At 35.9% G+C, this 27,344-nt stretch overlaps 1 protein-coding gene and 2 pseudogenes across 1 annotated transcript; all 3 read right to left on the reverse strand.

The window, feature by feature from the left end:
• Window positions 1-6,879: 6,879 nt before the first annotated feature.
• On the reverse strand, window positions 6,880-8,873 carry LOC149560124 (UDP-glycosyltransferase 91C1-like). Its single transcript, XM_089823548.1, has 2 exons — window positions 7,877-8,873; window positions 6,880-7,434 (listed from the first exon to the last, which is right to left on the reverse strand). Exons 1-2 carry the CDS (start codon window positions 8,840-8,842, stop codon window positions 7,039-7,041), a joined length of 1,362 nt encoding a protein of 453 aa, XP_089679674.1. The 5' UTR covers window positions 8,843-8,873; the 3' UTR covers window positions 6,880-7,038.
• A 9,530-nt stretch (window positions 8,874-18,403) lies between these two features.
• LOC149560125 (UDP-glycosyltransferase 91C1-like) overlaps window positions 18,404-27,344 on the reverse strand; it is a 32,561-nt pseudogene continuing 23,620 nt past the window's right edge.
• LOC149560126 (protein PHR1-LIKE 1-like) lies at window positions 20,857-22,245 on the reverse strand (annotated as a pseudogene).

Below are 27,344 nucleotides of genomic sequence, written 5' to 3' on the forward strand. Positions count from 1 at the left end.
TCCCACTTTCTTCTTCAAAAATTGAAAACTCTTCTCTACTATTCTAGTCCACCTAAACTGACATTTGACCACTCCTTTTATGGTATCAAGTATATGACCTACTATCCCACTAAAATATCTAATGAATTTCCTATAGAAGGTAGCTAGGCCATGAAAACTTCTCACATTCCCTATTGCCTTAGGACACTAGGATCCATTTTTAGGCATCCTTTGGAAATCACAAAACCAAGATAAACTAAATCAGATTTAAAGAAATCACATTTTTCTAAATTGATAAATAGCTTCTCCTCATGAAACTTTTTCATCACTATTTCAAGATGCTCCAAGTGCTCTTCTCTATTCTTGCTAAATGTCAGAATATCATCTAAATAAACTATAAAATTTTTTCCAATGAATTGTACCAAAACTTCATTCATTAATATCATGAGTGTACTAGGTGCATTGCTCAAGCCAAATAGCATCACTAGCCATGCATATAGTCCCTCATTATCTTAAAGATTGTTTTCCACTCATCCGCTTATCTAATCCTAATTTGTTAATATCTTGATTTCAAATCCAATTTAGAATAAACACATGATTCTCTTAGATAATCCATTAGATCTTCAATTCTAGGCATGGGAAACCTATACCTGATTGTGATCTTGTTAATTTCCCTTGAATCAACATAAAGCCTCCATTTTCCATCTTTCTTGGGTGCTAGAACTGATGGACATGCACATGGACTTAAAAATTTCCTCACCAACTCTTTGTTTAGAAAATCTATAACTTGTCTACTTACCTTTGCATTCTATTGTGGTGTAAGGTTGTAGGCCATCTTGTTGGCCAAGGTTGCATTAGGCACTAAGTCAATCTGGTGACTTATGCTTCTGACTAGTGGTAAAGATTTTGGTTTCTCCTCTACAACTATGTAAGGGTATTGTTTTAATATTTCTCCCACCTCTACAGGTATTGCTTCTTGACTTCTAACTTCCTCTTTTGGCTTAGCTAACAAAGCATATCCTTGAAAACCATCTTCTTTAGTCAATTGTAGAAAATCTTTACCTCTAATTAGCTTAACTACACTATCAACTTGGTCTTTCACCATATGATCAGGTAAAGATTCCATCTTAAATTTTCATCCATTCTTCTCTATCAAATATGTGTTTTTTCACCATTATGTTGTGCCTTTACATCAAAATTCCATGGTCTTCCTAGGATTAAATGATAGGAATCCATAGGAATGATCTCGCATAGTACCTCATCTTTGTACTCTCCAAGTTCAAACTCTACCCATGCTTTTTCTTCAACTGAAAAACTATGGTTCTTGTTCAACCATGAGTTTTTATGGGGAGCCACATGAGGTAACCTCCTAAGTTTACATTTTTCAGCCATCTTTAAGGATACAACATTCTCTGTTGATCTAGAGTCAACAATTATCTTACATAACTTTCCATATGCCTCACCTTGAGTTATGAAAAACTATTTTCTTTGTGGTTGCTTTCTTTTCAGAGGTATTTTCAGTATAGTCCTCCTCAATATCATATTTCCCCATCAAATATTGGTGCTACACTCCCAACTTGTGTGGAACTACTGCTACAAGAAGATTCATCAACCCTTACTAACTGATTTCTCCTATCTCTATTTTGATTAGAGGAATTTGTTTGCTTGAGTTGACATTGAGCCATTATGTGCCCTGGTTGCCCACATGAGTAACACTTGATCATTATATGACCCCTACATTGTCCACCTTACATACCTCTGCCTCTATTAAATGGCTCGTTCTACCCTCTGAATCCTTGGTTTCCTCTTTTTGAACTTTCACCTCTGCTACTACTTTCACCACTTTTCTAATTGTCTCCTAGTCTCCTCTAGAAATTTCATCTTCCCCTTTGTTGATTAGTTCTTCCTCCTCTGCCTCTACTAGAACTTTCTTGTATACTCTTTATCTTCTCTTCCACCTTTACTGCTAACTAGAATTACATTTCTATTTTGTTGGGGCATAGGGTGGAAACTTCCTCTTGTATGTTATAACTCAAACCAATTAGATATCTGGCCATCTTCACACTATCTGGCTCCACCATCCTTGACTTGATGTAGAGCCTATGCAACTCTTTTGTATATGCACTTGTAGTCTACTCTTTTTGCCTTAGTTTTTTCCTCCCCATGTGCAACTAGACTTCATAGTCTTTTGGGATATATGTATCTCTCATCATGTTAGACACTACCTTCCAAGAGGTAATTTTGTTCTTTCTTTATTTGAATCTCTCCTCCTAAATAAAATTTCACTAGGTAAGTGTTGTCCCTTTCATCCTTGACTAAGATAGCCTCACCTTCTTCCCTTCTAATATTCCATGACATGTAAAGTGACTCTCAAGAGCCTCCATCAAATCCATAATAGCATCAAGGACTATCTTCCCTCCAAAAATAGGAGTATTAATTGATTTATTCCCAAAATTCTATAGAACATTTACAAATTTTGTCTGGTCTAAAAGCATGTTGTTATACTCATCATCAATATATTGTTCTTCTTATTCATATTTCTCTTCTTCACCTTTATTGAGGTCTTCCTCAATCTTCTCAGTAGCTCTCTCCACTACTATTATCGTTCTTTCCAATACAATAATCTATCCTTCAACTTTTGATTCTCATCTTTTTTCTCTTGAAGTTTCATGGCCGATTCCACATTTTTCACCATTTTTTTTATCCCTGATGTAGAATAATGATCAAGTGCAATCATCCAAACTACAAGCTCCAAACTGAGCTCTGATACCACTTTTGATGCAAGTAAGAGGCAAACACTCTAAAGATATCCAAATATCCCTTGCTAGATACCAACTCAAGACTAGGGTAGAGGTAAATAGGTCATACACACACCCAAACTTCATCCTCTTAAACTCACCCTATCTTCCAAGTAGCCTAACACCTTCCACAAAGCACAAATCCACCCAGACATCTCACTTCACCTACAAACTCCAGGATCTTAAACTACCATACACCGTAATACATCATTCCCTATTATTCCACGAAGATTCTTGGCCATCTAATAGGTCTAGGGCTTCTTACTACACCAAAATCACAAGTTACACTAGGAGGTATAAACAGGGCTCAATCCTAGTAGCCTATTTTACCCTAAACAACTCTAAAATTCACAAACTTGCAAACAACCCTATAAACAAATTGTAGAATCTTTTATTACAAGAAATATCATATTTAAATCCCAAAGATGGATTTAGGGTGATTAAAAAGCTTGATTACTAGATTACTAAACCCCTTTCTCTTGTAGGGAAATTCCATATTTTCTTGAAGGTGTTGGCATCTACTCATGTGTATTACTCCTCTTCTTGGGCTCCTTCCAAAGCCTCCTACCTCAAGCTAGAACATTTTCTTTGTAATCATCATGGATTTCACAGGGTTGCCTAGAATTTTTTATGTCTCCCAAAAGAGTCTACAGGTCTTGGCCTTCTTTCCAAATACAAGCAAGGACTCACTCTTTGTGCTAAATGGATTATTCATGCTATCACTAGTGATGAAGCTTGAAAATTGTTGGTTTGACACTGTATCTCTTTTGGATTTCCTATTAACAGGCCTGTGTGGAAGGGGATTGGTCTTCAAAACCTTCTCATCATGTGGGAACCTATTCATATTTAGGGCTCTTTTTTTATTAAGAGAATTTGGAAAGCTTGGGAAGCTGTGAAGCCTTGGCTTTGTTGGGATGGTGATGGGTTTTGTGATGGGCTTTCTTTGAATTAGTAGAACTTTTAGTGATCCCCATTGTTTGTCATTTCGGGTGCTCCTTTGGCCAAGACTCAAGGCACCAATGCTCTGCACTTTTTCAAACACAACATCAAGGCTCCTAAAGACCTTTCTTTCTAAGATCTCTATGAGTCTAGGATCTTGGGAGGATATGCAGGTCCAATTCTATCTTTCTCATCCAAAATTGACAGACTTTTGATCTTCTACTCTTTGTCATTCTAGATCATTTGATTCACAAGGTGGGAATCTAGTCTGTACAACCTGGGTGGAAAGACTAGAAGTGGTATCTTGTCATGCCTTTCACCAGTTACAAGCCTAGCTTAGCATATCATTGGCTTTCTCCCCATCTACCTTTGGTGGATACCCTCAACCAGCACTGGCATCTTCAATCTTCTCCCTATCATTAGAGGATGTAATTTAATACTATTTCAAGTGTTATCATTTAGCCTAAGATTGCCCATTTTTCTTGGTGCTTGTTGTTTCAAGGGCTTCCCCTTGGGTTGTGGCTCCAGCATATAGGTGTCCTAGATACGTTGTGTCTTTTTTGTGGGCATCCTGAGTCATTTTTTTGCATATTTTTTGGTTCTATAGGCATGCTTGTAATTATTGTCAATGCATAAATGTTTTTTCTTGTGCCCTTTAGGCTAGAATCTTTTCCTTGGCACAAGATTCTTCTAGGTGATTCCCTAGGATTCCTAGGTAATTTGCACAGATCTGGCATACTTTTAGGATGGAGATTTTCTTTACTTTGTGGAAGGATAGGAATGGTGTTCTTTTCACTCACAACTTTCTTGATATCAATGTTTCTATGTACACTACGGAATGCTTTTGTAATAATGTCATGTCACAAATTCAAGTGTAAGCCAACAAGGTGGTGCTAGAGGTGGCCACCTCCAAGAATTGCACAATCATTGGGGTAACATGGTTGCTAGAGTTCTTCCTGACTCATAGGTTGACCACACTCCACCTCGAGGCTGTCATTGGGGTCATAGTTGTTCTTCTTGTTGCTCGTATACACCATGCTTGCAGGCTCCCTACCACCACTCTCCTAGTGGTGGCAATGTTGGTTGGTGGTGTTGCTCAACTTCTCTACCTTGCCATAGCTCTAGCTAGCCCTGGTCATTGTGGCTCCCCCTCCTAGTTCTCCTCTTAGCATTGGTGGCTCCAAGTGGTCTTTCCCCGGCCTAGATTTGACTATTTGTCCATTGCAAGCAGAGGAGAAAGACAAGGGTGAACCCACAATATTGGGTACCACTTTTGGGGGATGAGGAAATCGTGAAATGATGAAAAATTTGCATATAGAATTTTACGCATGTTCACTCGAATGTGCTAACTATGTTTGCCCGAACATATAAGCATGTTATGTTCGTGCAAACATATTAAGTATAAATAAGGTATGTTCGCACGAACATACCTTGTTAATATTTTCATGTGAACATATTTGTAATGACGAGTTTGCGATTAAAATTCCACTTTTCCATTTGAAATCTTGATAAATTTGGCTTTTTTGTATGTTCATGTGAACACAAATGATTATAAATGTTCACGTGAACAAGTTAAATTAAATTTCCGTCTTGCGAATTATTTTTTCCATACATTTGTGCGAACATATGTTCGCATGAAGATATTAGAGAATTTTGAGCGAACATTATGTTCATGTTAACATATCAAATTACAAATTTTTTGTGTTGTTTTTTGGAGAAAAAATGAAATTGGCTCTTTTGACCCCTAAAATTGAGATTGAATGATCTCTTACTATAAAATTAAAAAAGCTAATTTTTGTTTCTCGGAGCAAGCTTTTCAACGACTATAATTGTAATACATATTATATTCATTAAGACTTTCAAATATGAGTTTAACTCATTATAGGTTCATTACTGATTCAACATCAATCGACTTAGACAACTCGAAAAAATTAGTAAATTAGGTCAAATTTTTTTTGAAAAATATGTAGGAACTAGATTATTGAGATACCTTTCTATTCAAAAATAAATTTTTTTTTTGATAAATTGACTTCAAATTGTCTGTGTCAAATGGAATGTATGTCTGAATTATGATTTGTGTCACTTCAAAACTTCATAAACTATACAATATTCAACGAAAATGAATCAAACCAAATGCATCCTATGGATATTGATGTTAGGAATCTAAAACCGAAAGAATTACGTCATTATCATTTATAGAAAAAAAGTTGTGTGTCAAACGAACTGTCACTTTTTTAAAATATTGAATTTTATTATGTACGACTTTTGGAAGGAGATGGAAAAATTTACGTAAATAAATTATTTATTTCCAGATTAAAAAATATGGTTACAAAGTAGGAACAGAGTACTCAAAATCATTAGTTTATGTCATCTTGAAATTATTTATAGTTTTCGAGATATAGTCAGTTGAACGTGACATTTTTTGCAAAAATATTAATTTCAATGTCAAAATTGGTCAAAAAGTGGAACCCATTATTGTGGGATCACCCACAAAGAAAAAGTTGTTGATGATGATGTTGCTAATGGCTGGACTATTCCTAGTTTTCTTGCCAATCTTAGGGATTCTTGTTGTTATAATGATCATGATGATTCACTTCCTTGACTAGCACTACCTGGCAGCCTAAGGTAACTACCTTTTTTTTTTCATGAATAGTTGTTAATTCTGGCTTTGGCCGTGTGAACTTTCACGGGGTGATCTTTTATAGCTCGACCCCTTTTTGTGAATTTGTAACTAGTATATTAATTTATTAATAGAAAGGGACTATTCATCAAAAAATAAATGTTGAAATAAAATTTGTAAGCATGCTAGTGAGTACTACCTAAATTATGTGTATTCTTATGCATCAACTAATTTTAATAGTTTCATTAATATGTTTATTAATATGTATGATAGAAATAGTTTATCCTTCAATATATTTTTTGTGATTGTATATAAGCATATAAAAGGTGTCATGTACCATGAAAACACCAATGCATTCATACATGAGAAAATCCTTATGTGTTACTGAGATGAAGCATTACATTCATGAATCCTATTCAAAAGAGGAAAGATTAGTAATAGCCTTGTATACATCAATCATAGCATTGGACTAGAGAGGATTCTTTCACATACAAACACATGATAACATATCTAACCACTTACTAAATAGTAACACTTGTAATCTTGTGAAGCGTAACTTCAATCATACCAAAAATAAACACTATGATAATATAGCACATAATAAAGTATCTAAAGCATAAAGACCCTAGGCCACAACAATATGGAACTCATACTTTCTTAAATACAAACATAATAGAGCTAAATTTAGGTTTGGTAGCCTAATTATTTGTTCAAGATTCTAAGCATGGCAACAAAGTTCCTCATGTTTCCTTCACTAACCTGGAAATTATTGTTAGTCAACATGTTACTCATCTTTGTGGCATTAGATTTGATTTCCACTCCTTCTGTCATTAATATTCTAATTGCTTCACTAATATCCTCCTTAGTAAAAGAGCCATCCTCTTCATTTCTTCTCACTTCCACTCCCACCTTAAGTTCTTGCACAAGTTTTGCATTTAGCCCTTGGTCATACTGCATTGGAAGAGTTATCAGTGGCACCCCAAACCTTAACCCTTCCGATATTGAATTCCACCCACAATGAGTTAAAAAAGCACCTGTAGAAGGATGATTCAAAATGTGTAACTGTGGAGCCCACCTTCTCACCACCAATCCTTTTCCCTGTAAAATACATCAAACAATTAGAAGTGGTATTCAGATACAACATACCTTTATTTGGTTTTGATAAATATGTCTCATGGTTGGATTGCAGCTGATCCAGAAATCATCTCACAAACCAACAAGACATTACAATGTTCAATTATAATTTTTGAAAGAAAGATGATGCCTACATTACAGCTGATGCCTGTTTGGTTGTAGGCATAGGAATTGAAAATATGAATGTATATTAAGAATAGGAATGGTTATTTCAATAACAATGATTTTTTCGAATGGACATAAGCTTATTTTAGAAGCAAAATAGAAATATCTATTCATATTCCCTACTTTAATTGACTCACAAAAAAACATATTCCTCATTTCCTATCATATTCCAACAACCAAATAGAATCGCGCAAACCAAGTGAACATTATAATGTTCAAAAAAAGATGATGCCTACATTACCGTGGTCTGATGTTGGAAATCTTCCAGCGACTCATTTCCGGCAGGCAGAATCCAGAGGAATGATACGCTGCTCTCCAGCAGACTCATCGCAATGGCGGTGAGCTGTTGCTGAGTTAGAACGTACTCGCTACCAAAAGCCAACAATACTACCGAACCAGCCTGTTGCCTATCGAGCCACTGCAAGCAAATGTCATCAGACGGAACCGGCGGGAGTTTAGGTATGAGTATTCCAACAGGGAGAACTTGGCGCTTTCTGAGGCTGTGCATAAACTCTACGTACACACCTTCCAACTCCATACACGTGTTGCATACAACCGCCCGACTCTCCTGCACGCAGACGCTGGCCCGCTCAGTAAGGCTAAGCCCATTTGCAGGCTTCTCATACAACACCACAGCTCTCTCACCTTCAAACAACCGGCGCTTAATAACCGACGAAGGAAATCCAGGCGGCGAGGAAGTCAGATCCTGGGCTGTTGGGTTTTCCGGTGAGATGTCCAGCTGGGCTTCCGCAAAGCTGAAGGCGGCCATTCCTATTATCACGAACAATATCGTGGGAATTGGCTTAGCCACTCGAGGAGCCCAGTGCTGCACAAAATCGTGGATCACCACGTCCGGTGACAGCTGTCGCAACAGAGCTTCGAACGGCTCCTGCAAGAGATCCATGGCGGCAGCTAGTAGAGGCAGTAACACTGCCGATTCTCCTCTCTTCGCAGCGTCTGCGGAGGACTCCACGCCAGCTGGCAGCCCCTCCACGTAGGGCATCGCCAGCTCCACCAGCTCTATCTCCCCCGCTGAATCCAACACATGGGGCTTAATTCGCTCAATGTTCAGCGGTGTTGAGACGAAGAAGATTTGGAGGCCATGAGTTGCAAGGCCTTTGGCGAGCTCAAGGAAAGGAGTAATGTGACCGTGGGCGAGCCAGGGCAACATGACTACTCTCAGCTGTCTCTCATCTCCTTCCGCCATTCTTGATGCAGTACAGTTAATTGACTTTCAACCAAGCGCACTGATTTCAGATAATACTTTATAGATAAGTTTACAGCACTCTTGGATGTGAAGTTCAATTGTTCGTCTCTATTTTTTAACTGTTCCTTTTATCTTTTTTAAGAAGCCATGTGCCATAATTTTCAATAAGCATTTTCTTATCTACACATATTTTTATTTGTTAAAAATGTGAAAAATTTAACTATTGTAGTCACTGATTATTAATCTCCTATCATAAACGATTATTAAACTACTGAAAATAAATTTCCAGCTAATATCGAAAAATAACAAAACTGCAACTTCACTTATAAAATACGGAAAGAAATGCGCAACACAATGAACACAATATTTTTGGACAAATTGTCCCTAAAAAAAACCGCTAAGGGAAAATTAGTTTTACAGATGAGAAATTATATTAAACTTTAGCAAATCAAGAGATACAAAATTCTTTGCCTCTTACTGGCAGAATTTCGACAACCTCCTAATTTATCCCGATGATATTCCCCACTGTTATACTAACACTGCAAATGTTTCTCCAAACTTCTTCATCTCCAAATGCCTCCTAGACCCCCTTTCATACTACTCTCGTTGGTAAACCAACGACCAAGATTGATTTACAATCGACGGTGGAGATATAAAACAACTTACCAACTCTAACAAAATTGGTTTCTAGTTGCTTCTAAAAGAAGTCAATTATTTAATAAATATTTGTTTCTAATCTAACCAATTAGTTAGCAAAATAATTACTTGCTAAATAATAGCATATGGAGAAACAGTTGTCCAAGCTAACAAAACTAACACTCCCTCTTAGCGAAGAAGTTGTTCTGCAAGACACCTAACTTATCTCTAAAGAAGATAAATTTTGCCTTCCCCAATGCCTTAGTCAGAATGTCTGCTACCTGCTCCTTTGTAGGTATGTATTGTAGCTGAACAACTCCCCTTTGTACACAATCTCTGATGAAGTGATAGATGATATCTATATGTTTAGACCTATCATGAAACACTGGATTCTCAGACAACTTGATGCAACTCTGATTGTCACAATGTATTACAGTAGTCTCCACACCTTCTGACAAAACAAGGCTACTAACAACTTCGGAAGCCATATAGCTTCACATGTCACCATGCTAGCTGCTATGTATTCTGCTTTTGCTGAACTTAGAGCCACAGACTTTTGTTTCCTGCTGAACCAAGATACAACTCCTGATCCCAAGCTGAAGCAACACCCTGAAGTGCTCCTTTTATCTGTTGTACTTCCTGCCCAATCTACGTCAGTATAGCCTATCAACCTGATACCTTCACCTCGGACATATCTGATCCCATACTCGATTGTACCACACAAGTAACGTAGCACATGCTTAGCCACTATCCAATGCATTCTCTTTGGTTCAACCATGAACTGACTAAGAGAGTTTACTGCAAATGCTATATCTGGCCTAGTGTTGACCAAATACATAAGCGAACCAATCAGTTGTCTATATAAAGTGGGATCTACATCTTTCTCCGTCGATGTATCTACCTTCCTCCAATTCATGATCATGGGTGTAGACAAGGATTTGCAATCCTCCATTCCGATTTTCTTCAAGATTTCAATGCAATATTTACCTTGACGAAGGAAAATCTCCCCATCTGTCTGCCACACTTCCATGCCTAGAAAGTAGTGCATAAGTCCTAAATCCTTCATCTCGAACTCTTCTGCAAGGTTCCTCTTGCAATCCACTATGAGCCCTAGTGAACCTGTAAGAAACAAGTCATCCACATAAAGAACAAGAATGAGAATCTCACCCCCAACCACCAAGTAGTAGAGGTTAGCATCTGCTTCACTCTTCACAAAGCCCATTTTCTGCAAGTATGTATTAATGCGCTCATACTATGCTCTAGGAGCCTGCTTGAGTCCGTACAATGCTTTCTTCAATCTACACACGTGGGTCTCTTTGTTGTGTTCTACAAAGCCTTCTGGTTGTTCTATGTATACCTCCTCCTTCAACTCACCATTAAGGAATGATGTCTTGACATCCATTTGATGGATTTTCCATCCCATATGTGCTGCAAGTGAGATTACAGCTCATATAGAAGTATACCTGGCAACTGGAGCAAATGTCTCCTCATAGTCTATTCCGTCTTTCTGAGAGAACCCCTTTGCCACGAACCTCGCTTTGTATTTCTCGATGCTACCATTTGCACCGTGCTTTATCTTATAGATCCAACGTGATCCAACTACAACTCTATCTGTTGGTCTAGGTACTACCTCCCACACATCATTCTACATTATTGAAGAATATTCTTCAACCATAGCATCTCGCCATACCTGATTTTCTGCAGCTTCCTAATAGCTAGAAGGCTCACTATCTACCAACTAACTAACTAATGCCACATAGTCATTGAACTTGACTGGTTGTCTTCACTGTCTAGTACTCTTCTTAGGAGCTCCCACAAACTCCTGAGTATCCCTTTGTGTATCTGGAACCACATGGTTCCCAATGCCAACTATAGAGGATGAAATGTTGACCTCTAAGTCTTCTAGATGCATTTCTTGTTGCACCTGTTGCTCCATACTTTGTGAATCTTCACTAACTGAGTCTACACTCGTACTGGTAACTGTAATTGAGCTTTGTTGCTCTTGACTTGATCTTGGAGCTTCTGTTAGCTTCTCACCTCTGGTCATCTGCTAGAAAATCTCTGGATCTCCTGAATACCTTGTCCTCCATGAACTTGACATCCCGTCTGACAATAATTCTTTTAGTCCCTAGAATGAAAATCCTATATGCCTTTGAGGTCTCACTGTACCCAACAAAGTATCCCCTCTCTACAATCTGATCTAGCTTTGTACGTGTATCTCCAAGAATATGACAATATGCCAAACTCTCGAATATCCTAAAGTAACTAACATCTGACTTCTTCCCTGTAAAAGCCTTCTCTGGTGTCATCTTCCCTAGCACCTTGTGTGGAACTCTATTCTGAATGTAGATTGTTGTATTACACGCCTCTGCCCATAAGTAACGGAGCATGTCCTAGTCATGTAGCATAGCTCTTGTTGCCTCCAATATAGAACGGTTCTTCCTCTCAACAACTCCATTCTACTATGGATTGTAAGGAACAATCCATTCTCTCTTAATTGCTTCTTTGGTACAGAACTCCTGGAAGACATTTCCTTTGTACTCGCCTCCATTGTCTGACCAAAGAACCTTTATCTTCTTTCTTGTCAAATTCTCCACTAGAGCCTTGAACTCTTGGAATCGACTGAAAACCTCATCCTTAGTCTTCAAGAAGTATATCCAGATCTCTCTATAGAAATCATCAATAAAAGTAACATAGTACTCATATCCTCTAAGAGATTTCGTCGACATTGGTCCACAAATATCTGAATGTACTAGATCAAGAACACCCTTAGATCTGGTGTCACTCCTTGGAAAAGATGCTTTCACAAACTTCCCCAACACACATCCCTTACATACATCGTCATACTCTGTACTCACCTCTGGAACACCTGTCACTGTCTCACGAAGCAATCTAAGTGCTCCATGATGAATATGGCCCATCCTCTTATGAAATCAGATTCATACCTAAGCCTAGCACATATAACACATCATGAAGTGGAATTATCTTTCCATTCTCCCTCTGAAACTGAACAGTCCTTTTCCCAACAGGGTTGAGTTTGGATAAGTTTTTCATAGAAATCTGGATATTGGTGTCCTCCCCCTTGTAACTGGAGAAGTACTCTCTAACTCCTGTCATATAAAATGATGCCCCACTATCTATATACCAAACACATTGTGAGGTTGAGGTAACCATACAAGCTATGAGTGCAAACTCATCTTCCATTCTACTGGAGAGTTCTTCTGCACTTGCTAAAGCTGCCACCTGCTTCTTACCCTTCTTCCTCTCTGGGCAATCACTGATGTAGTGGCCAAACTCATGACATCCAAATCACTTGACCTTAGAAAGGTCCTTCTTCTTCTTTTCACTTTGTTAATTTGATCCTTTGCTAGATCCTTTCTTTGCTTTCTTTTTACCCGCTAGGGCAATGTTCTCTTGTTCCACCTCATTTTTCTGACTCTTGTTGGCCCCATTGACAAGACTTAGTCTAAACTCCTCCTAAGTGAAATTAGTCCATAGTCGATCCCAACTCGGTAAAGTATCTCGTCCACTGACAACTTGAACAAAGACACTCCATTGTTTAGTAAACCCATTTAGGGCTATTCTCACTAGCTCGTCATCACTAGGGCTATCTCCAACAGCTGCTAACTCATCCTTGACAAGTCTGAGCCTGGTGAGGTAACTTGTGATGTCTTCTCCCTGATTCATCTGGGTATTCGTTAGCTTCTCTCTGAGAATCAACTTCCTGTTGGTGGTAGCATTCTGGTATAGATTCAGAATGGCGTCCCACATCTTCTTCACCGTATCTAGCTTTGCGATATGTGGAACAATATGATCCTTGACACTATCAAGGATAATCCTCCTCGCTTTGGCATCGTCCTTCCTATATGCTGCAAGCTGTGTTGCATCCGTTGGTACAGGTACAACACTGGTAGCATAATCCTTGATGCCATTCTCTTCCAACAATAAAAATTTTTTGGCCTTCCAGACACCAAAATTTGAGGCACCATCCAATCTATCCTGATCTCTCAAACCAGATGAAGCCATCTCAAGGGTTTAAAGAAATAATAAATCTAAAGAGATCAAAATTTCTTTCCTAGGGAAAAACTCTTCTACCCTTAACAATGCTCTGATACCATGTGAAAAATTTAACTATTGCGGTCACTGATTATTAATCTCCTATCATAAATGATTATTAAACTACTGAAAATAAATTCCCAGCTAATATCAAAAAATAACACAACTGCAACTTCACTTATAAAATACGGAAAGAAATGCGCAACACAATGAACACAATATTTTTGGACAAATTGTCCCTGGAAAAAACCCCTAAGGGAAAACCAGTTTTATAGATGAGAAATTATATTAAACTTCAGCAAATCAAGAGATACAAAATTCCTTGCCTCTCACTGGCAGAATTTCGACAACTTCCTAATTTATCCCGTTGATATTCCCCACTACTATTCTCACGCTAACACTACGCCCTTGCTAACACTGCAAGACTGTTTGCTAACACTGCAAACATTTCTCCAAACTTCTTCATCTCCAAATGCCTCCTAGACCCCCTTTTATACTACTCTTGTTGGTAAACCAACAGCCGAGATTGATTTACAATCGACGGTGGAGATATAAAACAACTTACCAACCCTAACAAAATTGGTTTCTAGTTGCTTCTAAAAGAAGTCAATTATTTAATAAATATTTGTTTCTAATCTAACCAATTAGTTAGCAAAACAATTACTTGCTAAATAATAGCATATGGACAAACAACTGTCCAAGCTAACAAAACTAACCAAAAATAGCTGTGTAGTGAAAATAGAAGAAGATTCTAATATTTTTATAGGAATATTTTATTGCCTAAATATATACAGAAATATCATGGTAGATGGGAACATGAAAATGACTGAATAAAGGTTCGCTCTCTTGACTAGCGGATGTAGCCAGAATATAAATGAGAAAACAAAGGCCAAAATAGAAATGACAAAATGGAGACCGTATTATTGGTAGGCCTGTTACATAATTTTGATTTATTGTGAGTCATTACAGATTCCAGAACTATCACATCATCTCATTTTCCTTCTTTGCCTCCATTGTCGGTGGACGTCAAGAATATCTGTTTGTTAGTTGCAGGCAGGTTTGAATGGTAGGCAGGATATAAGCACGAGCAGCTTTCAATGGCTTAAAGGAAAAAACAACTGTAGTGAAAATATATATATAAAGAAAACAAGAGTTTTAAAAAAATATTTAAAGAAAACAAAATTGTAATGAAATTTTTTTAATGTAAGAAACATTGCAAAATAGAACTGTTAATAGACATCCAAAAAAATATCAAGCGAATGTCGAAATCAGATACAATAATGACAAATACACCTGACCAAAGGAGTTGCAAAAGAGCTGTTCATCAAACGTCTCTTGACAATGACCATGTGAAACAAATGAATGCCTGCTCATACAATGAGCACAATTGGCATTGAAACCAATTGTTTTGATTTTAGTTATTACCTTCAATATCTTACAACAGCTTTTTGATGTATCCTCCTATTCATGTCTTTTTTTCTCATTCATTTGTGCTGAGATGGACAACACACAAATGATTGTTTGTCCAATATTGAAAATGCAACTTTTGGTGAATAATGCTTCGGTAGATTGGACGTTTCCTTAAAAAATTTCAACCAAAACAGTTCACCATACCTTTTAATTAATTGATGGAAAAATTAGAGAGCTTGCCTTATATACAATTATGGTAGATAAATAAAATTAGACAAAGGTTAAATATTAATATTTACTAGCTTTTATATATATAAATATATTAGAAATTATCTAGTAGGAATGGCATGTCATAATGAAAGGAAAAATTAATTATCTATATTTAATTTTCAATATTAATTTATTTATTCTTATGAATTAATTTACTTTAGTTTTGTCAAGGTATGGGTTAAATATAATTTACATTATGATTGTGTTTATAATTTTGTGCCATAAAACTTTTCTTATGGTAATTGCTCAATTCTATTGAAAGTTCAAAATATGTCTAGGGTAAAATTGTGCTTGGTATAGGGAATAATTTGATTTACTATTAAATTCAACTTCTACATAGTTGAGGATTTTGATTCTATTTTGTTGAAGTTGTTGATTCAACTTGATACAGTTAATTGTTCAATTTAAATGAACTCGTGTATGGTTCCATTTAGGTATAGGGGATGATTTGATTTAGTATTAAAATCAACTTCTAAATGTGTTGAGGATTTTGATTCTATTTTTTTTAAGTTGTTAATTCCACTTCCTATAGATTAATTGTTCAATTCACATAACCTTGTGTATGGCTCCATTCACTATAGAGCTTTAAATTAACAATGCTCTTTTTAGGTTAGGCTAATCTAGGATTAAGGAAACAGTCCAATACAATTTACCTTTGCATTATCTTCAGTGTTTAATTAAAGTAATTTAGAATTGCATCTAAACATTGTTTCTTATTTAAATAAAGGGATAGAATTATAAGTAAAATTAGATATATCAATTTTTAAAATTATAAGTTCATAAAGTCATTTTATTTTCCTAAGTTATTTGAGATTTAACAACTCTTAATTTTATTTATAGTGTTGATGTAATATTTTATTAGTTTTACATATGAAATAGATTATATGTTGTTAAATGTTGTATTTTTTAAGGTACAATTAACAAATTTTAGTATAAATAGATCTTTGAAACATAAATATCATAGCTAATATTGAATTTAGTTGTTTAAAAATAATCAATCATGAATTAAATGTTTCTCACAAAATAAATTGATTAAAAATTGAATTTTACAATAACACATATTTTAGATTTATCATAAAATAAGGTAGATACATTTTAAATTGAAGATAAGAGATTTTTCAATTTGTCAAAAAATAGTACATCAACTTATTTCTAAATATTTTAATTGATTTGCTTCGTCTTTTCACTTAGCAATTTGTTTTCCATTCTTCATTTTTTCATATTGATCATATGTGAAGGTGGCATTATTCTTAGTCCTTCAAAAGACTTTCCACAAGATATGGCAACAAATGTCATTCCTCCTCTTTCAATCAGTCCTATATTAATAGTTTCTTTTTTTAGTGTCAAACCTTGTGATTTGTGTATTGTCAATGCCCAAGCTAATCTTTATGGTATTTTACTATAAAACCCTTTTTTCTTGCAATAATAGGAACTATTTATGAATTTTGATCATCAAATGGTAATCCAAAATAAATATCAAACTTAACAATATTTTGAATTTATCCTGAAGAATCATTTACAAGACATGCTTCTATCCAAAGATTTGATGTTAACGTCACTCTTCCATTCTTACTAGTCAATAATTGCATGTCAAGATAATCATGAGAAATTCCCTCAAATAAATTGGTATTTCCAACTTTTATGACAATACCACGTACTATGGTTAGTTGAAGAGTATGTAATTTTTCCTTGTTATGATTTTGAACATTATCATCTATAGAGAACAAATGAACATTTTTGTCAAAATCATCATTGATTTGTGTCGAAAAATTTAATTTTGCTGTTGACATTAGCAATTTCCAATCATCAATTCTAGGTTTTGCTTCTCTAAGGTTTGTCAAATAGTTGACAAATTTTCTTTTGCTTAATATATTCTCCATCTTTTATAAATATTTTATCTAAGGTTACCGTAGTTTTGAATTTTTCCCACAATATATTTGCTCAACAATTGCTTGCCTATGTTGGCTTGTCTCTTACTAGAGGTAACTAGTCCAAGTCTCCAACTAAAGTTGAAAAAATGAAGCCAATGGTTTTTTTTCTGAGGAAAATATTATTAAAGAAGTTAGGGTTGTAATGACAACTACATTTTTAGTGTTTTTGTTCAATGAAATGTCAATAAAGTTTATAAGTGTGCTTGTTAGTACTACCTAAATTATGTGTATTCTTATGTATCAACTAATTTTAATAGTTTCACTAATATGTTTATAATTAATATTTATGTTCGAAATAGTTTATCCCTCAATATTTTTTGTGACTATATACATGAGAAATTTCTTACTCGTTACCAAGATGAAGCATTACATTCATGAATCCTATTCAAAAGAGGAAATATTAGTAATACCCTTGTCTACATCAATCATCACATTAGACCAGAGAGGATTCATTCACATACAAACACATGATAAAATATCTAACCAATGTATCCACTTACTAAATAGTAACACTTGTAATCTTGTAAACTGTAATGAAAATCATACAAAAAATATAGTTTTATAATAATCCATATGCCATAAAAATGCCAACACAAATAACATAAAATCCTTACTCTTTCAAACCAAGAAAACGTCTTACATACTTGCATCCCTTACTAGATGTGTGTGTGTGTGTGTGTGTGTGTGTGTGTGTGTGTGTGTGTGTGTGTGTGTGTGTTAATCATCCCACTAGAATCAAGTAGAATAATTTCCCTTCAATAATCATATTTATCTATGAGAGAGAGAGAGAGAGAGAGAGAGAGAGAGAGAGAGAGAGAGAGAGAGAGAGTGTGTGTGTGTGTGTGTGTGTGTGTGTGTGTGTGTGTGTCTATGTGTGTGTGTGTGTGTGTGTGTGTGAGAGAGAGAGAGAGAGAGAGAGAGAGAGAGAGAGAGAGAGAGAGAGAGAGATAGATAGATAGAGAGAGAGAGAGAGAGAGAGAGAGAGAGAGAGAGAGAGAGAGAGAGAGAGAGAGAGAGAGAGAGCTTTATAATCCTTATGACATTATCTCACATTTAATTAGGCAATAACATTTCCAACTATTGTAACCACTTACTAACAACAAACATGTATAAACTTCGTAAGCCTAGTTTAAATTCTAGGATGAAAATTAAAAACTAAACTTTGGAAAACATAAGGACTAAAAAGGACATTAATATGTGGTTAATATTGTTTCAAATACTATGACTATAAAATAAAAATTCAGGCCTATTAGCCTAATTATTCGTTCAAAGTTCTGAGGATGGACACAAAGTTCCTCATTTTTCTTTCACTAACTTGAAAATTATTGCTAGTCAGCATGTTACTTATCTTTTTTACATTGGATTTTATTTGTGCTCCTTCTTCTACCATTATCATTCTAATTGCTTTACTAATATCCTCTTTAGTAAGAGAGTCATCCTCTTCATTTCTTCTCACTTCCACTCCCACCTTAAGCTCTTGTGCAAGTTTTGAATTTAACCCTTGTTCATATTGCATTGGCAGAGTTATAAGTGGTGTTCCAAATCTTAACCCCTCTGTCATTGAATTCCACCCACAATGAGTGAGAAATACACCAGTAGAAGGATGATTCAAAATGTGTAACTGTGGAGCCCACTTTGTCACTACCAATCACTTTTCCTACAAAACATTTAACCAAATAGAAGTGATATTCCAATAAAAAATACCTTAATCTGATTTTAGTGAAATAAGCAAAGCAAAACATGTCTCAATCATATTTTCATAAAAGAAACAAAGTGACTAATCATTCAATTCCATCAAAACTAGGATAACAAATCATCTTGTATCGCATTAATAAATGGACTCATAAATCATTTCAATAAAAAAACAATAATAAATGAACTAGGAATCATCTAAACAAATCAAAATTTGTCAATAGCCTTCTTAATTTTGAGATTGAATGGTTCCAAAATGAGCCAACAAGGATCTAGTCCCCCATATTATATTGAATGAGGCAGCCCAAATAAATTTTTTTAAAAATGAAAAATATGTCAATAATAAGTAAACTAGGAATGTTCTAAGAAAATTGAAACTTCAAAATAAAAACTTGTCAAAAAACATCATATCTGTCACATTGAATGGTTCCAAAATGAGTCAATAAGAATCAAGTCTTTCTAATGGAAAACTCTTGATGCTAAAATATTATGCACTAAGATTTTATTCTTTAAGCTAAAAATATTAAATAGTCAAAATTGACTTACTTAAGAAGGAGGCAGCTATCCTCCCTATAAACTGCACCACACGGGACCAATTCTCAAAAAAATGAAATCATCATGGATTTTTCTGAAAATTTCAGCATTTGATCTTCATGATCTTCATAGTTTGTAGTCAACAAAAACAAAAAACAAAAAAAAGGGAAAAAATCACTAGGTTTTCATGAATCTGGAAAAAAAAGTTTGACTTTATTTTATCTTTAGTACATTTTGTGTAGAGGTTAGCTATGCGGCTTAAACATCGCACACTAAGCCTTGACCACTTCGTGTGGTACTGTGGGGTCCACTCCAAACCTTCGTCCCCCATCTGCTCTGTAATGTTCCAAGTTGCTCTGTAACAGTGAAAGGAAACTATGAAATCCAACTACTCCCATGATGAATATTAAGTTTTTAATCCACCTACTTCCACCCACTATCACTAAACCATTTAATCACTTCTATGTCCTGCGTACTGCACCACATGTCTGGATTTCTTATTTCTTTTACCATGATTTCAATTCATTTCACAAGGGCACTGTTCAAGTTTTTTCCCAGGCAATTCAAGGTATGTAATTTTAAATCATATTCTCCATTTAAAATTTTTGTATCACAAATGAATTGCATAAACATCAAATATTGAGACTACTCCACTTGCAGTCTCATTTCAATTTTTTCCTGGAATTTCAGTTATATGTTTATTTGTATTTCAGTTTGTTTTTCATTGCCATGCATTCTTCTTTAGATGGCACATTATCTTAGTATTGTTGGTCTCTTCCAACTGTTGTTTCTTAGCGAGAAGCCAGCACTATCATAGTAATGAGCTTCTCAAGAATGACTTAGAAGATTATATAGTTACAAATAAATTATGCATTCCAAATTATTGCAATGCTCAGAAACAGTTGGATCCTGAACTAAAACCTCTTTGATAATCAAAAGGGAAAAATTAAAATCTCAAACCTTGAGGACAGTTCAAAACTTTTCATGATAGAATTCTCTCAACAATGGCTTAAAACATATTTCAAATTTATTAATGGTTGCGAATCTTCACTCAGATCTTGTAATCAATAGCTATACTAAGCTCTTAATGACCATTAAGAAACATATGAAAATAAACTAGTAGCTTCTAATCACCACCATGGTGGTGAAAATACAAGACAAGAAATAAGCAGCAACAACAGCAACAATGACAAGAAGCGAAAGAATAATAATGGGACTTAAACTGATTAATGGAATGAAGCATATTCATAAAATACTAAGTGCCTCTAAATAATACATTTTTAGACAAAAATTGTGAAAAACATTAGATGTTAAGAATTTTTCATGCACTCTTACATTTTGAATTCCTATTTGCTAACCTTCAAAATAAAACCAGCATACTAGACTAAATTTTCATAAGAAATCTCAAATTATACAGATGGATCACTTCAATTAAATTCCAAAAGAAGGAATGCTCTATTAGAGAAAATCAGATAATGTCATATATCACTTGAGGGAAACTTTACCTTCTGCATAGTTTGGAACAAATTTGGCAAACGGATATTTCTGCAAAAATCAAGTAGTAGACCAATAAATTCAGTATTAACATGGACATCTATCAAACAATTGCCAAGCTATAAGAATGTAAACATTGTTTTGAACCCCAAACAAACTTGTAGGTGGCTTTTCACATGGTAAATACTTAAACCCTCCATATCCATAAAATTCAAAATGCCTTTTGGAGTAGCTCCTACATTCCAGTTGCAACAATTTAGTAAATAAGAATCAATAGTGTAGACTCCACCTTAGAATTAACCAACCAAATTCTAACAATAAATGTGTCTTAGAATTACTACTACTCACTATCAGCACCCCCTAGTCAAATCATAGCTTCCACAAATTGCTCATGTAGTTCTAGAGTCCACTTCATCCTTTTCTTGTTTCCCTCTACAGGTTGGGATTGGTTGACTCCAACAGGGCCCACATTCTACTGACAATGTTGTGGTTGCTAGGGCAACAATCCTAGTGGGAATTCCTTTGATAGCCAATGGGAAACCTACACAAGGAAATGAATACAATAATCATGTCAGCATCAAGCTACTGGAAACAACAAGGGTATAATATTTATGTCAGCATCAAGCAACTAGCAATACATAGAAACAACAGCTCATCACAATTGTTGGAAGAATCCAACAATTCAGGTTCTACACAATAAAGCTTAATTGTTCATTTGTTGTTATATGTGGATTAACATCTAAAACCACATATAACATACAATTTTGGGCATTCTAAACTGTGAGGGGGGGTTCTTTCAATGTGTGCTCTAGAGTGTAGAGGGGTTGTAGCTTAGCCTAGCATGTTAATGGGAGGCTTTGTGTTTGAATCCTAGCTCTTATATGCAAGATTATATGCAAAGATAGATAAATGAAGGTAGCTTACATTTAAAGTAGGACTTGAAATGTTATCAGTATTCATAGGATTATTCCAACCAGCACCCAAATTATCATCAGCTGGAGAAAAAGTTTGCTGCCATGGCTGATTTTGCTACTCGGTTTACATTGTGTAATATTGATCATCAAAAATTCCACTACCCTCATTACTGAGATGACCACCATGATGATTATGCCTTTGGCTTTGGCTACTACATTCTAGCAATGGCACTTCATCATTTAAGCCCAATAAATCATGTAATTGATCCACTATTCCTGGACTATGTTCATTATTATTCATCAAGAATTGAGGGAATTGGTTTGGAGGCTTTGACATCCAAATCATAGGAGAAAACCTACTAGAGTGTTGTGGTTCCTTCTGTGAAGAGTGATAAAGACATGAATAGAAGGAGGTTGAAATAGGGACATCCATTGTAGCCAGAGAAAACCCATCCAAAGGAACCATAAAGAATCTGGAATCTAATGCCCAAACTGTTAGTGAAAAGTTTTTCCCATGGATGATCATATATCAAAACTGAGAAAAGAATAAAAAATAACAAGTGAATTCCTACTCGAATAACTTAGGAATTCTCTGCTTAAAATTTCATCACATGAAACAGGTGCAGCTACCTTTATTGCATTGAAATTTTTAACTAAATAAACTCAACAGAATAACTCTCTAAGAATGTAATCTGTTGGAGATGTTGAGACAACTTATTTTATCTCATCAATATGAAACAAAACTTAATGCAAAAGAACCACTCGACTTCAATTATCAAAATGATACACATAGATGAATAATTAAATTATTGAGTAGGAAAATTTCATCAACTAATTTCCCACAGAATTTCCAAATTCAGAGTTCATAGTTTCAAAATTGATAACAGGTGCAGCTAAAAGCTTAAATAGTATCTATAAAAATACCAAAAATAAGTAGACAATAGTATCCACTTACAAAGATTTCAACCCAAAATCAAACTATAGAGTTTCAAGTATCTGCTGAAGTTCTGAAATGTTACTTCTAAACTGGAAATAAAACTATAAACAAAAGTAGTTCTGTCTACCAGTCTACCGGAGAAATTTGAACCCCCTCTAAACAATACTAATTATTACATTTATAGGCATGGGGCTGGACTTAAGCCAAAATTACCCCGCCAGGAGTTAATTGTCTTTTGGAATAACTAATAACTAAAATGCAAGAAAACCAAACGGTAAAGAAACTACAGCTAAGCAGTTCTTAATCAGTTTGGACCGTCGCCACCAATCGCTCCTCTTGCCAACTTCCATGTTTCGTAGGCAGCTAAAAAGGTGGAAATAATGGATTGATGTGGAAGAACAATGTAGGCAAGCTGTTGTTTCCAAATTTCCTTCATCTTCTTCAATTCAGCAACCTTTTCCTCATGCATCTCCAAGTGCTTCAGGTTGATAATGAACATAGCTTCAGTGTGAGCCATGTTGGAGAAATCCTACTTGAGTGGTGTCCTCTTATCCTACCATTCCTAAAATTTCTTTTGGACTTGTTTGATTATCTCGTCTGATTGGGCAATGGAGTCATCTTCTCTTTCCATGAACTATTTTACAAACCACTTAGGGTCATTCTGAATAATCTGATGTATAACCATAAGTTCTTGCAATGCTTCTTTGATTTCAGATACCCCCTATGCCAGTGCTTCATTTTGCCATTCGATACAATCTTTTATGACATACAGAGTTTTTTCATCAAGACCCGCTACAAGACATTCAGCTTGGAATTTTTGCAACCCGAATTCCTGCACATCTTCTAGTGATATTACCACTTTTGCCCAATTATTTTTCTCTTTTTCATATCCATCATTACTCGCCTCCACCTTTTTAGTAACATTTGATATCTCCTTTGAGGTGTGGTCTAAATGTCCAATGTGTTTTACAGTATTAAGCAGAACATCTTGTACCCATTCACCTACCACTTTGGCTACTGCTTTGCACTTGTGTAAATTCTCCAGTGATTGCTAGTTGGTTGCTGAGGATACGTCAACAATGGCTGACATCTCATGGATCGGCTTGGCTTCAGGATGCAAGATAGAATTAATATACTGTGCCATGTTCTTAATCGTTTCCTTCATCTCTTGCTTATCTTGCCCATCTTTCCACACCCTTTCTGTGATCTTCTTGTTGGATACCTCGAAGAATTTCATATCTGTCTCATAGTTTTCCTTTCCAAGGTTGACCTTGGTTATCTAGTAATCCTGAGGAGCTACAAAGTCATGAGCACTTCCATCAGGTGGTATGGCTATCTCTGTCACCCACCGCCCTGAAGTTTTGTCAAAGTTGATCCTCGACTTTGTTCTCGCTTTCTTCACTTTAGGCGTCTTACCAAGGCACTTGCTAACCAGGTCATCAATTGGCATGGATATGGGAACAATGCTTCTCTTCTTTTCCATTGATGTCTCCAGCCATTTAAGAGTTTCTTGTTCTTTTTCTACAGTGGAGAAAATATTGACTAGAGTGAGGCTACCCTATTGATTATCGGTGGTCGCTGACACGCTCTGAGGCTCTAGTAAATTGTCTGCCATGGGTGGGTCTTCTGTTGCCTCGAGGTCCATAGTTATGGTGCTCTTTCTTTTAGTGATCAATGCCTTCTTCATACTCGAGGGAGTTATCCTTTTACTTTTCGGAGTCTCCTCTTGAACCTGAGGTTGAAGTGTTTTTGGAACTGCTTCAAGTTTGAGTTCAAGTGGACCTGCAAAAAATTTAGGGATACTTTGATTAGTTTACTTCTGGGAAACCCTTTTATCTCTGCTCCTTGAGGATTTCTTAGAAAAGCTTGGAGTAACTGCTGCCGTTGATTTTATGCATTTGGCAGTTTTGGCTATCACATCCTTGGTACGGGCATACACATCATTCTCTTCTCTTTTCTCCCACTCAATTTCTAGAACAGGCATGCATTCAATTTGATCTATGTAAAATTGATCAACTATTTCCTCAGAATCATCATCCTTCAGCCCATAAGTATCCAGCTCCACGTTGAACATGATGACCTGCTTAATGGTTAAGTGTGACCAAAGCCTCTTCCTCACCTCGAATTCATTATGGCAATTCGCCCAAAAATCCTCTAGTTGTGGGGAGTGAAACAAAGCAAACGCATTTTTTACATTTTTTCTGGTAAAGCTGGTGTAATAAAAATCTAGCCAAGAGGTGAAAGGTTTAAGACACAAGCGGGTCAATGACTTGGTTGACAATAGAGCTTCTTTCACACTAGGGCATCTATAATGTCCAATTTCAATTAGGAAGAATACTGAAGAGGATTTTTTAGAAATTTGAAAGGACTCAACAAGAGAGGCAAATTGTCTACACATTTTTGATAACACCATAGAGTCTGAATAGTAGCGTGGTAGTTTCAAGGGCTCACCAGGAAAACCACCTACTCTGATATAGGTAAATCTAGGAAACTGAATAAAATAACAACCATAAATTTGAATAGCTTGCTTGGCTTCCTCTGACATCCTATCATTCTCTCAACCTTGTAGTTCAAAAATCAATTTCCCTAAAAAGACATCATTGATTTTCTTAAACTCTTTGCATACTGTGTCTTCTTGAAGATCTTTGTAATACTGATAGATAGGCATGTCATCTACCCAAGGTGAATGTGGGAGAAAGTCCCAATCTTTGGATGCCACTAGGATGTAGATCAGGTAAGAAGACAAGAAGAACAGACCATAGTTGGTCATATTAATCAAGCCTTTGTGCAAGTTCTCAGCTATGAGGTCTGACCAATCAATGAACTTGACTCCCTCAACTATCTTCTATATAAAGAAATACATCCAGGATTCCTAGTGGAAAGCATGCTCATTCCCTTTAATTATATTCAACAAGAGGACAATATCCACAATCTCTTTGATGAAATTTTTGATAGTTAGTGGTTTAGGCAACCTAGAACCCCCCTCTGCGGGCTTCAAGAGCCAGGATTGAGCAATCTTGGTGTCATAGCTAGTTTTTTTTGCTGCATATAGGTGCTCAAGCTCCTCGAATGTCCAAGGCTCATAGGATTCTTTATGAGGGATCTTGAGGGAAAAATTTACACTGGTTCTATTGATTTTGACAACTACTTCCCCTGAGGCTTTCTTAACACACCCAGAAACAAGGTTGAAATGATTTGCACACTCAAGGATACATTCAAGGTATTGGATAGCAGCGGGAAAAGTGGCAGCTTCTATTAAACCACTATCAACTAGCCTCTGGTAAATGGGACTTGAGAGAGAAGCTTTGGCTCTTTCAATGACTTCAGAAAAACTTCTATTAACCAAAAATGTATCACAAATTTCAGGCAAGGAACTGAGTAATGGAGGCTTCTCCAATTTGGGCATTTTTGGTCGAAAAAGCGTCATGATTATTATGGCAGAAAATCTACAGAACTAGGTTCTAAAATACTTTCAAAATGAAGCAAAGCACAGCCAAAATGCAAAGGGGAAATGGAGATGTACTTACAGTTTGACAATGACACAGCCCAAAATTTGCCTTTCTTACCTAGAAGCACCGAGATTTCTTTGGAGAAAATGAGATGAGTGGGAAAGGGTAATTGCATGCATTTAAAGAATGACATGGACAGAGGATCGCAGGACGGATTTAGCAAGTAAAAATCATGATTTCTCATTCATGTGACATTCATCGAAAAAGGTGCCGTGGGCATTCTTATTTTAAATACCCTGTCAAATCCGCACGCATCTTCCCATAACAAGTAATCATGAAATGACACCATTAATACTCCATTAAGTATTGCTCAAACTGAATACGTGCTACTTTAAATTTCTTTGCTTATGACTTCAGGTGCTTGGGAAAATATTATGTTGGGAGCCACCTTGGAATGGCTCAGCAATCTTTAATTTGTATACAAAAATCGGTAGCGGACAAAATCAACACTGAAATTGAAGTTGAAGTTTGAGTAATCAGTTTCAACATCAACTTGGACTTCAAGCTTACAAAGGTTGACTCGATAAAACTAGTGCACTTATTACATGGAAGAGCAACAAGACTTTGATCTTGAAGTTGAAGTAAATTACGACTTCAAGTTCAACTTCAGAGGGATGACTTGGGACCAAAATTTGATAGGTGACGACTAAGATTACAAGCTCTAACAATCGGCTCCTATTGGGGAATGAGACTGAAAGGATCATGAATGAACCCAGGGTCTAAGGTTTGCAGACCGACATAAAAGACAAAGACACAACACACCAAACTCAACAAGAAAAGAAAGAAAGTCAAAAGACGATATTTACAATGAGACGCAACACAGACCTAAAGATGGTACAGTTTGAGATCTTGCCCATTGAAGGACAAGGGAAGTTCATCACCATTTTGATATTGCAACTTGAAGGCATTTGAACCTAGTTCCTCAGATATTTCAAATGTTCCTTTCTATAAGCTTTCAAACTTAGAATGAGCTCCCTTAGGTTCTTTCCTTTTATCCCATAGCAGGACTTGATCTCCTTGCATGAGTTTTTGGGGTCTTGCTTTTTGATCGAAAATCTTTTTGACTCTTGCCTGATGATTTGTGATATGATCTACTAGCTCACTCCTCTCCTCTTCTAT

This window comes from Cupressus sempervirens, chromosome 4, assembly GCF_028749045.1.
Source record: "Cupressus sempervirens isolate cs-2001-9-10 chromosome 4, ASM2874904v1, whole genome shotgun sequence".
Taxonomy (NCBI): domain Eukaryota; kingdom Viridiplantae; phylum Streptophyta; class Pinopsida; order Cupressales; family Cupressaceae; genus Cupressus; species Cupressus sempervirens.

What these genes read in the sequence shown, in the direction of transcription:
- LOC149560124 (XM_089823548.1), bottom strand. Translation starts at nt 8,842, where the DNA reads ATGGCGGAAGGAGATGAGAGACAGCTGAGAGTAGTCATGTTGCCCTGG. An exon ending in ATTTCCAACATCAGACCACG is followed by an intron (nt 7,435 to 7,876) that starts GTAATGTAGGCA and finishes TGTATTTTACAG; the next exon opens with GGAAAAGGATTGGTGGTGAG.